The following is an 11357-nucleotide window of genomic DNA, read 5'->3' as shown; positions in this document are numbered from 1 at the left end:
CGCGCTGGGGAGGACATAGCGAACGAAAGCATTCGCTGGTTCCTCCTTGCCTCCGCGATCGAATCCTTCATTGGAGTCACCTTCTAGGAGGAACGGTCCCAGTTATTCGGTTCCTAATAGTATAATGTACGGGTTGTTCTCCACTGGGTTAAAACTATTCACTCATGAAGATATCCCATTCGGATCAGCAATCGGACCGCAAATGTCCAGATCATTGAGAGCGGTCCTCAAAGAAATGGATCATGCATTCGAGCATGTTCTCAACTTTAAGGGTTCAAAACATGAACATTAAATACCAAGCACTATTAATTTGTACGTGACTACTTTGCCTCTGATGCACTATTTGAGCCCTATTTCTAATGCTGATTCTAGGTGCGGTGAATTTGTTCAAATGGAAATATCAAGATGTGAGGGCCTATGATGATTACTTCAAGCCTAAGAAGGATGATGTTGGCTGCATTGGGTTCTCTGGGTATTAGAAGTGCACAACTGTTATCAGGATGCTTCCCTATGGCACAGTCGTAGACTCATGGAATGAGTACCTCCGAACGTCTGAGAGCACATGCCTAGATGTCAAGGTTAGATTTGACACTACCATGGTCAAGGTCTTTTAACTGAGTACTTGAGAGAACCAACTGCCGCAGACACAACAAGGCTCAAGTCACTTGAAGAATCAAGAGGATTCTAGGTATATGCTCGAATCCCTGTATTGCAGTCACTGGAAATATGAGAAATTGTTATGCTCAAAAAGTCCAAGACAAGGGCCATTACAAAAAGCCCACCATAATTCTTAAAGCACTTGCATCATAAAACTTGTGGATTTGATATTCTTTTCTTTTGCATGCCAAGATCTCACAATAACATCAATGTGTTGCAGCGGTCTCGATTATTTGAAAAGTTATGTGCGGGCGAAGCTCCTCCGTGCAATTATGAGTACAACATGGGGTAGTATCTTTGTGATGGTATCTTTCATCCATGGTAAACCTTTGTCAAGACCATCTCGTCGAATAGGTAACAAACAATGCAATTTGTTGGATGATAGTAAGGTGCTATAAAGAATATGTAGAGAGACATTTGGAGTGCTTCAATCTCATTTTCAATTGTTTGCGGACCCAACTAATCAATGAGATCCGGAAACATTATGGAGGTGATGATTGCTTGTGTGATCATGTACAATATGATTGTGGAGGATGAGGGTGAGGGAGTTCTCCATGGTCTGAAATTTTAAGAGATGCGTGATTATCCAGCTTTCAGAGTAGAATCAGGTCACATTTGAGGATTTTATCCAAATGCAACATCATATTTGTAATCGAGCAACTCATACACAACTTCAAAATGATTTGATTAAGCATCTGTTGAGGTTTCACATGGACAATTATAACATGTGTTTGAATAAGTTAAATTCAAATTTGAAATATATTTTTATAACTTTTTGTTTCAATTGTAATATTTTTATTTAAATTACCACTGCATTGGAATATTTACGGATGGATTGTGCTATTTATTTCTGATTATTTTCAGTATTTTGAGTATAGAAAAAAAGGGAGGGAGCGAACATTTGATGGCTTAGGTTGAATGGCCTTCGTGATGTCCAATACATGATCTGCGTCGGAGTTGCCCTAAGGTCCCTCGTATAATAAAATAAAATAAAATAAAAAGAAGAGATGGGCAGTGAGGTGAAAGTAGTGTGGTGTTATGACTTCCACGCCCGCTTATGTGCTCATGCATCAACAACTTCTTGTTGTTCCTCCAAATCCCAAGTGATGCAGGGTCATGTCTTGATTTGTGCCCAATCTTCACAACTTGGATGATATAAAGAGGAAGAACACAGAGAACTCACAAACACAAGAGGAAAATCACTCAAAAAAAGATCCATATCACACATGTGCTCTTGCAACATCTAAACCAAGATACACACGTAGATCCACAAGAAACAAAAGTAGAAGTAAGGGATAAGACCAAAATGAGACGTCTTCTTCAAATCTTAGAGGTAGACGAGGTCTTGATGATCCACTTAGAGGTCTTGGCGATCCAAGTGAGATCCTTCTCAAATTAGGAGGTTTTGTTCCTCTAGGAGGAGATACAAGGAGAAAAGTTCTCTCAAGTAGTCTAATTATGATTTGCTAACCCCTAGAATGTACGAGGGTACAAGGGACATTTCCCCAAGACTCCTCACATGGAGGCCCATGTGCACGGGGCTGGTGCATGAGTATCCACAGAGTTGTCGTTAACATCTCGTGTGCACTACGCGTGGGTATTCGGTATAAAAAAAATATTCAGTTTCTACCATTCGTTTTTTAAAATTCTAACAAGGTTGGAAACCAAAAAATATATTCTAAAATAACTAACCAAAAATTTGGTTAACCGAGTTTCGGTTTGGTATTCGGTTTATATATTTGCCGGTAAAAGAATTTGAGATGTGTGCCTAGCTTCCTTCCTCGTGCGCTGCCAAGGGAAATACCAAAATAGTTCAAAAGTTTTTTAGAATTTTGCACTTCAGGAAAAAAAAACTAATCCTCAAACAGTTAAATTTATTTCTAAAATATTTTCAGAATTTTTTGATAAGTTTTCCCATAAAATGTTCCAAATTTATTTGTAAAATAATTTTCAGAATTTTTTGACTTAAAAAACACTTTTTTGGAATCAATTTTGTTTTTTTGGATGAACTCAATTTTTCCTGGAACATTTGAGATATGTTTTTTGCCATCCACTGTTGAGATGGGGATTTTTTGCTTGCTCCTATAATCGTTTTTTCTTGCTAATGTTGCTGCACTTATTCAGCAATGAAAAGCTCCGCAAACAAAAGAAAAACTGGATTAACAAACACAAACTGAACCAAGACAACCGACAGCATGAAAAAAGAATACTTTGAATTCGATTCAAACTAGTATGAATTGTTGTTGTTACATGCAGAGTAAGTAAACCCAGCTCTCTTGATTCGAAAGCCAAGCAAATCGCTAAAACATATGATATGAATGAACTGAATATAGTTGTTTACACCCTGGTGTATCATATCAGACAGTAACAGTAAGTAACTAAGCTTTCAAGCTCGAAAGCCGAGCAGCAATTCCTAAAGCAGACTAGGCCAGGCGCTGAGGAGCGGCCACTGCTGGGGCGCGCAGGGACACACGCCCGTACTGCTCACAGGAGTACTTCTTGTAGATGGCCTTGAGCTTGCTGTCCGGAGCAGCTGCGTGTGCCATGACCAGCATCTTTGCAGGCTCCCTGAAAACCAACAAACAGATAGAATGTCCATGAGTTCCAGCTCATTCAGCAAAGTTCATCAGGCAGGTACAACAGAGGGACAAGTGAATGGATCACTCACAGGAGCTGCGGTTCAGCGAATCCGGTGTGGTGCTTGAGGGTTTCCGTCCAGATGGGGCTTCTTTTCAGCGTGCACCGGGCAGCGTACACGGCAGAAGCTGCCACCAGCGAGGGGCGCACGGTGACCAGCCCGTACTCCATGAGCGCCAACTCGGCGAAGAAGAAGATCATGTTTTCGAGCTGCGTTCATTCACAAGAACAGGAGGAAACGAAATTCAGCACCACGTACGACGCAAATTCCATGGCAGATGGCACTGACATGCAACTTCAGAGATTCAGAATCAAAATGCAGTTGGTTCTTACCTCCTTGTTGCTCCCGGCGGCCTTGGCGAACCGCACCAGGAAGACGTACGGGGTGGGGACGGTGAGGTTCCACGCCATGCTGTTCAAGATATTCTTCTCCATTGACAGGATCTGCTGCCTCGAGTAGGAGTTATCGGCGATGGATATAAAGTCGTTTACCTGCAGACAGACACTTCAGATTCAGAGTTCGTTCACAGGCAGACATGAACAGAGATTGAGGCAGCTACTCGAACAAACAGGCGATCGATGGATGCAAAGGGGGTGAGAGAACTGGTTTGGCCATACCTCGGGCGCCCAGATCTCCTCGTATTTGCAGGCGATGAGCATGGCCGCCATGCCGACGAGCTGCAGCTCCCGCCGCGGCACCGCCTGCAGGGACAGGAAGCGATCGATCACGTAGATCGTCAGGTACATGCTCTCGGGCATGAGCTCGAACTTGTGGGTCACTTCCACTAGCCAATCTATCAGGATAGCCCTCATCTTGGGGTTGACCTCAGTCTGGCTGCCCATGTAATCTATCGGCCGCCACTCGTGCTGCAACACAGATTGGTGAACATCGTCAGAACAGTTGCTTGCTGCGTGTCACTTGAACAGGCACGCTGAAGACTGAAGAGGGATGTTTGTGGTTACCTGTGCCTCCTTATAGTACTTGTAGATGTCGTCGATGTAGTCCACGACGGCCAGCTCGTTGTCACCGTCCAGCTTGTCGATGTCATCTATCGAGGCCTCCTGCATTCACAAGAACACGCGAGCAGAGTCAAGGCACTGGGATGAGCAAAGTTTAGGACAACAGAGGTGTTGGTTGGACGGAGCGGCTCGCTCACCTTCGACCGATGGTTGAGCACAGTCGTGAGGGTGTGGACGACCTTCTTCCTCGAGGTCTTGGGGGCAGAGACCTCAGACGGCTTCCTGATTTCGTCGGAACCGGTGACGATCTTGGCGGCGGCCGGCTCAGGGCGAGGGGCGGCGGCGGGCTTGACAGGGACCTTCTTGGCCACCGGCTTCAGGCCGGCCCGCTCTGCTGGAGGAACAGCTACGGCATTCTGCAAACCACCACAGCGATTTAGATTAGAATCCATCATCAAGAAATTGCTTTCGAAGCAAGGCATGCAGGGATCGGAAAGGGAGCTCGGCTCGTGTCCGTACCTTGGATGGCTCGGCCTGCGCCTTCTTCAAGAGCTGGGCACCGAAGCTCCGGGTGATTGGGCGATTGATCCCCGCCGGCAGCTGGATCTTGCTGTTGCAGCGAACAAGAACGGATTCAGTTCAGGAGAAAGAACGGAAGAAAGAAAAGCAGGACGGGATTCGATCGTTGCTGCGCTGATTGATTTTCTTACCCATCGAGGACGTGGGCGTGGACGACGTTGCCGATGTCCCCGAGCACCCGCCTGTTTCCTCCCGCACCGGGGCGGCCGGCGGCGGCGCCCTTCTGCTTCCCTGCGGCACCTGGACATCACGAAAGAGAAACATGAGTAAAGATCAAGGAATCGCTTGTTCAACGCACGGATCGGGCAAGAAACTCGCACACATCAGACTGCCCTGGTGGTAAACACAACTAAAAATCCGATCTTGGCGGATCAGACTCGCAAGACGAACAGATCAAGAACTCGAACGAAACAAGCCGCAAGAAACCTAGCGGTGCAGGAGTCGTTCCCCACGCGGCGCGGCGATAAAGGGAGATTCGGCGGGCGGGGGGACGGGCGGCTCACCTCTGTTGGCCGCCGGCTGCGGAGCGGCAGCCGCGTTCTGCTGGTTGTGCCTGGTCGCCATGGGGTGCGCTTGTTCCGGCTCCGTTCAAAGGCCCGAGGAACCGGCGAGGCGCTGCTCCTCCGGCGAGCTCCTGAGCGGAACAGGGCGGCGGCCTCCGGTTCGTCCCTGCGGTGGCGGGTCTCGTCAGGTTGGGGTTGGGGGATTGGATTGGAGGGGGGCGGGGAGGGGCGGGGGCTGGTGTGGAGGACGGGGCAGGAGGAGGCTGGGTCTTTATTTCGGACCGGCCGCCAACGGTCGGCAGATCCGACGGCTGGGATCGATCGGGGCTCCGGGCACGGGAACTAGCCGTTGGGGGCTACCGTTCATGGAAAGTTTTTACCGGTGGGTGGATCCGAGGGTGGCATAGGTAGCACGGCAGTAATTTTTTGGGTATCGGTGGGTATCGGTGGCGGCGGAGGACTCGGTTTGAATCCTTCTCCGGAAAGGAAAGGAAAGAAAAACTCTCTCTACGCGTCTCGTGCTGTGGAAGCCTAAAACAGAGTACTACCGGTTTGAACCAAATTTGCTCTCTAAGGCCGTGCCGCACACCGTCTGCAAATGTAATGTCTGGACCATGGTGTCTAGACTATTTTCACCATCTAATGCCGCATATGTCTGCCGACTGTCGGAATTCGTGCAAACTGGCAAAAAATTCTAGGGGGTTTGTCGGTGTCCGGACTCGTGCCATGTATGCGCCCGACAACGCGGCCCCATCCAATATTATCACCGCGCGTCCCGCTCTCAAACGTGCACCGCACATTCATGACGGTCAGCCGCTCCAGAGCGGATTTGATACGTCAACAACGTATTTATAATTTTGATTGTTCCATGCTACTCCCTCTGTTCCTAAATATTTGTCTTTTTAGAGATTTCAAATGGACTACCACATACGAATGTATATAGACACATTTAAGAGTGTAGATTCACTCATTTAAGAGTGTAGAAAGACAAATATTTAGGAACAGAAGGAGAATTTTTGAAGTTACAGAAGTATTGAAAGTTTCCAGATTACTACAGACTATTCTGTTTTTGACAGATTCTGTTCTCATTGTGTTTGCTTATTTTGAGGAATCTATGAGTAGTATCGGAGGATATGAATAATGGAGAAGTTGGAATACATTAGATATAACATCAATATGAATTTAGAATGAGTTCACAACAGTACCATAAAGTGGTGATTTATTTTCTTATATTAACGGATCTCATGAGATTTTCTGTTGAGTTTTGTGTTGTGAAGTTTTGAAGTTTTGGGTAAGGATTTGATGGACTATGGAGTAAGGAGTGGCAAGAGCCTAAGCTTGGGGATGCCCAAGGCACCCTAAGGTAATATTCAAGGATAACCAAAAGCCTAAGCTTGGGGATGCCCCGGATGGTATCCCCTCTTTCATCTTCGTTCATCGGTAACTTTACTTGGAGCTATATTTTTATTCATCACATGATATGTGTTTTGCTTGGAGCGTCATTTTCTTTTGTTTATATTTGCTTGCTGTTGTTCAGAGACATGTTTTATATCTTTTAGTTCAATAAAAAAAGTGAAGTATAGCCTTTACCATGCCTATTTTACAAGTCTATATGTGTTGTTTCGAAAACATAAAGTTTGCTGTTATATTTTGAATATTGGCGAATAGTAAGAACATGATAAAATCTTGAAATTTTTACACAATGAGTAACAACAAATTTTCTACAGTGTGGTAATTTTTCAGAATTTTTGAAGTTAGAAAAGTATGATTTCTCTTGCATTCTTTACAGACTGTTCTGTTTAGACAGATTATTGTTATGTTTGCATATGTTTGCCTGTTTAATGATTCTATTTGAGGATAGGAGTATTAAATATGTAGAGGCGTTTAGTAGGTAATATCAAATAATAATTTTAGTGATTTTCTACAGTAGAGAATGATAAGGTTATTGCATTGATTTATACTAACTTGTCTCACAAGTTCTTGTTGAGTTTTATGTGGATGAAGTTTTTAAGATTTAGGAAAACCGTGATATAAAAGGAATTATGGAGACACAAAAGCTCAAGATTGGGGATGCCCAAGGCATCCCTAATTAATATTTCAAGAAGTCTCAAGCATCTAAGCTTGAGGATGCCCCGGTTGGCATCCCACCTTTCTTCTTCAACAACCATCGGTCAGTTTTGGTTGAACCTAAGTTTTCGCTTCTTCACATGATATGTGCTATCCTTGCAATGCCATTTTATTTTGTTTTGCTTGATGTTCGAATAATATCCCAAGATCTGAAATTCTTAAATGTTGGAGAGTCTTCACATAGTTGCATAATTATTCGACTACTCATTGATCTTCACTTACATCTTTTGAAGTAGTTTGTCATTTGCTCTAGTGCTTCACTTATATCTTTTTAGAGCACGGCGGCGGTTTTATTTTGAAGAAATTGATGAACTCTCATGCTTCGCTTATATTATTTTGAGAGGCTTAAACAGCATGGTAATTTGCTTAGGTTCTGAATTTAATCCCAATATGATGGGCATCCAAGAGGGGTATAATAAAAACTTTCATATAAAGTGCATTGAATATTATGAGAAGTTTGATTCCTTATGATTGTTTTGAGATATGAAGATGGTGATATTAGAGTCATGCTAATGGAGTAATTGTGAATTTGAGAGAGAGAAAAAGAAAAAAAAGAAAGAAAAGAAAGAAAAGGGAAAAAATGCAAGAAAAAGAGAGAAGGGGCAATGCTACTATTCTTTTTCCACACTTGTGCTTCAAAGTAGCACCATGATCTTCATGATAGAGAGTCCCCTATTTTGTCACTTTCATAGACTAGTGGGAACTTTTCATTATAGAACTTGACTTGTATATTCCACTGATGGGCTTCCTCAAATTGCCCTAGGTCTTCATGAGCAAGCAAGTTGGATGCACACCCACTTAGTTTTTTTTGAGCTTTCATACATTTATAGCTCTAGTGCATCCATTGCATGGCAATCCCTACTCACTCACATTGATATCTATTGATGGGCATCTCCATAGCCCGTTGATACGCCTAGTTGATGTGAGACTACCTTCCTCTTTTTGTATTCTCCACAACCATCATATTCTATTCCACCTATAGTGCTATGTCCATGGCTCACGCTCATGTATTGCATGGAAGTTGAAAAAAATTTAGAACACCAAAAGTATGAAAACAATTGCTTGGCTTGTCATCGGGGTTGTGCATGATTTGAGTATTTTGTGTGATATGAAGAGGAGCATAGCCAGACTATATGATTTTGTAGGGATAAGCTTTATTTGGCCATGTTATTTTGAGAAGACATAATTGCCATGTTAGTATGCTTGAAGTATTATCGTTTTTATGTCAATATTAAACTTTGTTTTGAATCTTATGGATCTGAATATTCTTGCCACAATAGAGAATATTACATAGATAAATATATTAGGTAGCATTCCACATAAAAAATCTATTTTTATCATTTACCTACTCGAGGACGAGCAGGAATTAAGCTTGGGGATGCTTCATACGTCTCCAACGTATCTATAATTTTTTATTGTTCCATGCTATTATATTATTCGTCTTAGATGTTTTATATGCATTTATATGATTTTTGGGACTAACATATTAACCTAGAGCCTAGTGCCAGTTTCTGTTTTTTTCCTTGTTTTTAAGTTTTACAGAAAAGGAATATCAAACGGAGTCCAAACGAGCTGAAAATTTACGGTGGTTTTTTATGGACCAGAAGAAGCCCCAAAGCAAAAGAGTTGGGCCAGAAGAGTCCTGAGTCAACCACGAGGGCGGAGGGCGCGCTCTATTCCCCTGGGCGCGCCCCCTACCTCGTGGCTGACACGGGGACCCCCCTGACGTGAAACTGACGCCAAAAATTCCTATAAATACAGAAACCCCCGAAAAGAAACCAAGATCGGGAGTTCCGCCGCCGCAAGCCTCTGTAGCCACCAAAAACCAATCGGGACCCTATTCTGGCACCCTGCCGGAGGGGGGAATCCATCACTAGTGGCCATCTTCATCATCCCGGTGCTCTCCATGACGAGGAGGGAGTAGTTCACCCTCGGGGCTGAGGGTATGTACCAGTAGCTATGTGTTTGTTCTCTCTCTCTCTCTCTATCTATCTATCTATCTATCTATCTATCTCTCCCTCTCTCTCTCTCTCTCTCTCTCTCTCTCTCGTGTTCTTGATATGGCACGATCTTGATGTACCGCGAGCTTTGCTATTATAGTTGGATCTTGTGATGCTTCTCCCCCTCTACCTTCTTGTAATGGATTGAGTTTTCCCTTTGAAGTTATCTTATCAGATTGAGTCTTTAAGGATTTGAGAACACTTCATGTATGTCTTGCATGTGCTTATCTGTGGTGACAATGGGATATTCACTTGATCCACTTGATGTATGTTTTGGTGATCAACTTGCGGGTTCCGTGACCTTGGGAATCTATGCATATGGGTTGGCACACGTTTTCGTCTTGACTCCTCGGTAGAAACTTTAGGGCACTCTTTGAAGTTCTTTGTGTTGGTTTGACTAGATGAATCTGAGATTGTGTGAGATGCATATTGTATAATCAAACCCGCAGATACTTGAGGTGACATTAGGGTTTCGGTTGATGTGTGTCTTAAGGTGTTATTTTACTACGAACTCTAGGGATGTTTGTGACACTTATAGGAATATCTCAATGGATTGATCAGAAAGAATAACTTTGAGGTGGTTTCGTACCCTACAATAATCTCTTCGTTTGTTCTCCGCTATTAGTGACTTTGGAGTGAGTCTTTGTTGCAGGTTGAGGGATTGTTATATGATCTAGTTATGTTATCGTTGTTGAGAGAACTTACACTAGTGAAGTATGAACCCTAGGCCTTGTTTCGAAGCATTGCAATACGTTTTTGCTCACTTTTGCCACTTGCTACCTTGCTGTTTTTATAATTTCATATTACAAAAACCTTTATCCACCATCCATATTGCACTTGTATCACCATCTCTTCACCGAACTAGTGCACCTATAGAATTTACTATTTTTATTGGGAGTGTTGGGGACACAAGAGACTCTTTGTTATTTGGTTGCAAGGTTGTTTGAGAGAGACCATCTTCATTCTATGCCTCCCACGGATTGATAAGCCTTAGGTCATCCACTTGAGAGAAATTTGCTACTGTCCTACAAACCTCTGCACTTGGATGCCTAATAACTTCTACAAGAAGAAGGTTGTGTAGTAGACATCACGGATGCGACGGACGATGTTGGTCAGAGCGGCCTGACTGGACGAGAGGGCGACGCTATTATGACTATTGCGTCGCATTTGAATCGGCATCTGTCCATCTGCCCCGACTATTTAAGTAGGGCTCTGGCACCGGCCAAAACGCATCTCGTCTCATACTCGCACTCCACTACCTACTCCTTTCCTCTACGCTCACCATCATTGTACTTCCTCTCCTCTACGCTCACCATCCTCACCATTCTTCTCCTCTCCTCGATGATGGGCAAATCCAAACAGAGCAGCTGGTTCTCGGAACCAGCTAGTGGATCCGGCTCTCCCTCCGGATCATGGTGCCGTCCATGTTCTCTGAGGCTTTACTCCTCCGCCACCGCTCCGATATGGAGGACACCATGCTCTCCTCGGCGACAAGGAGGAGCGGCCAGAGCCGCCCACGATGATCACCACGACGGATGAGGAGTATCAGGCGTACCTGCAGCTCCTGCTCGAGCGATCGCTCAGTGAACGTAGTCTGGCGCCACCCTCGCTGCCTCTCCGTCGCATCAAGGAGCCATTGGCGCCCGGTCTCCATGAAGAAGGAGCCTTCCCCGGCTCTCACGAACGCGCAGGGGTGCCTACTGCATTACTGTCGGAGATAAATTCGATAGATCCCTCAGTAGAGTATCCTTAGCTACTTTTTAGCTAAGCTACTTGGCGAGGTGGTAATAGGGACAAGGGTCCCAGGTTCGAGCTCTCACAGTGGAGATAATATCATGCGTCCTGCTCTTTGCTTTATTGTGTTAGGATGTATACAAAGTATCGAGAGATTCTA

The 11357-nt window shown here is 44.3% G+C and overlaps 1 protein-coding gene across 1 annotated transcript; it reads right to left on the bottom strand.

Moving 5' to 3' along the window:
- Nucleotides 1–2853: 2853 nt before the first annotated feature.
- On the bottom strand, nt 2854–5554 carry LOC119348782 (cyclin-B1-5-like). Its single transcript, XM_037616772.1, has 9 exons — nt 5337–5554; nt 4965–5073; nt 4774–4864; nt 4452–4670; nt 4258–4356; nt 3913–4161; nt 3628–3786; nt 3326–3504; nt 2854–3225 (listed from the first exon to the last, which is right to left on the bottom strand). The coding sequence occupies exons 1-9, from the start codon at nt 5395–5397 to the stop codon at nt 3081–3083; spliced, it is 1311 nt and encodes a 436-aa protein (XP_037472669.1). The 5' UTR covers nt 5398–5554; the 3' UTR covers nt 2854–3080.
- Between the last annotated feature and the right edge of the window lie 5803 nt (nt 5555–11357).

Source organism: Triticum dicoccoides, chromosome 1B (assembly GCF_002162155.2).
Source record: "Triticum dicoccoides isolate Atlit2015 ecotype Zavitan chromosome 1B, WEW_v2.0, whole genome shotgun sequence".
NCBI classification, from domain to species: Eukaryota; Viridiplantae; Streptophyta; class Magnoliopsida; order Poales; family Poaceae; genus Triticum; species Triticum dicoccoides.
Note: the sequence above shows the minus strand (reverse complement) of the source record. Positions and strands in the feature narration are given on the sequence as shown.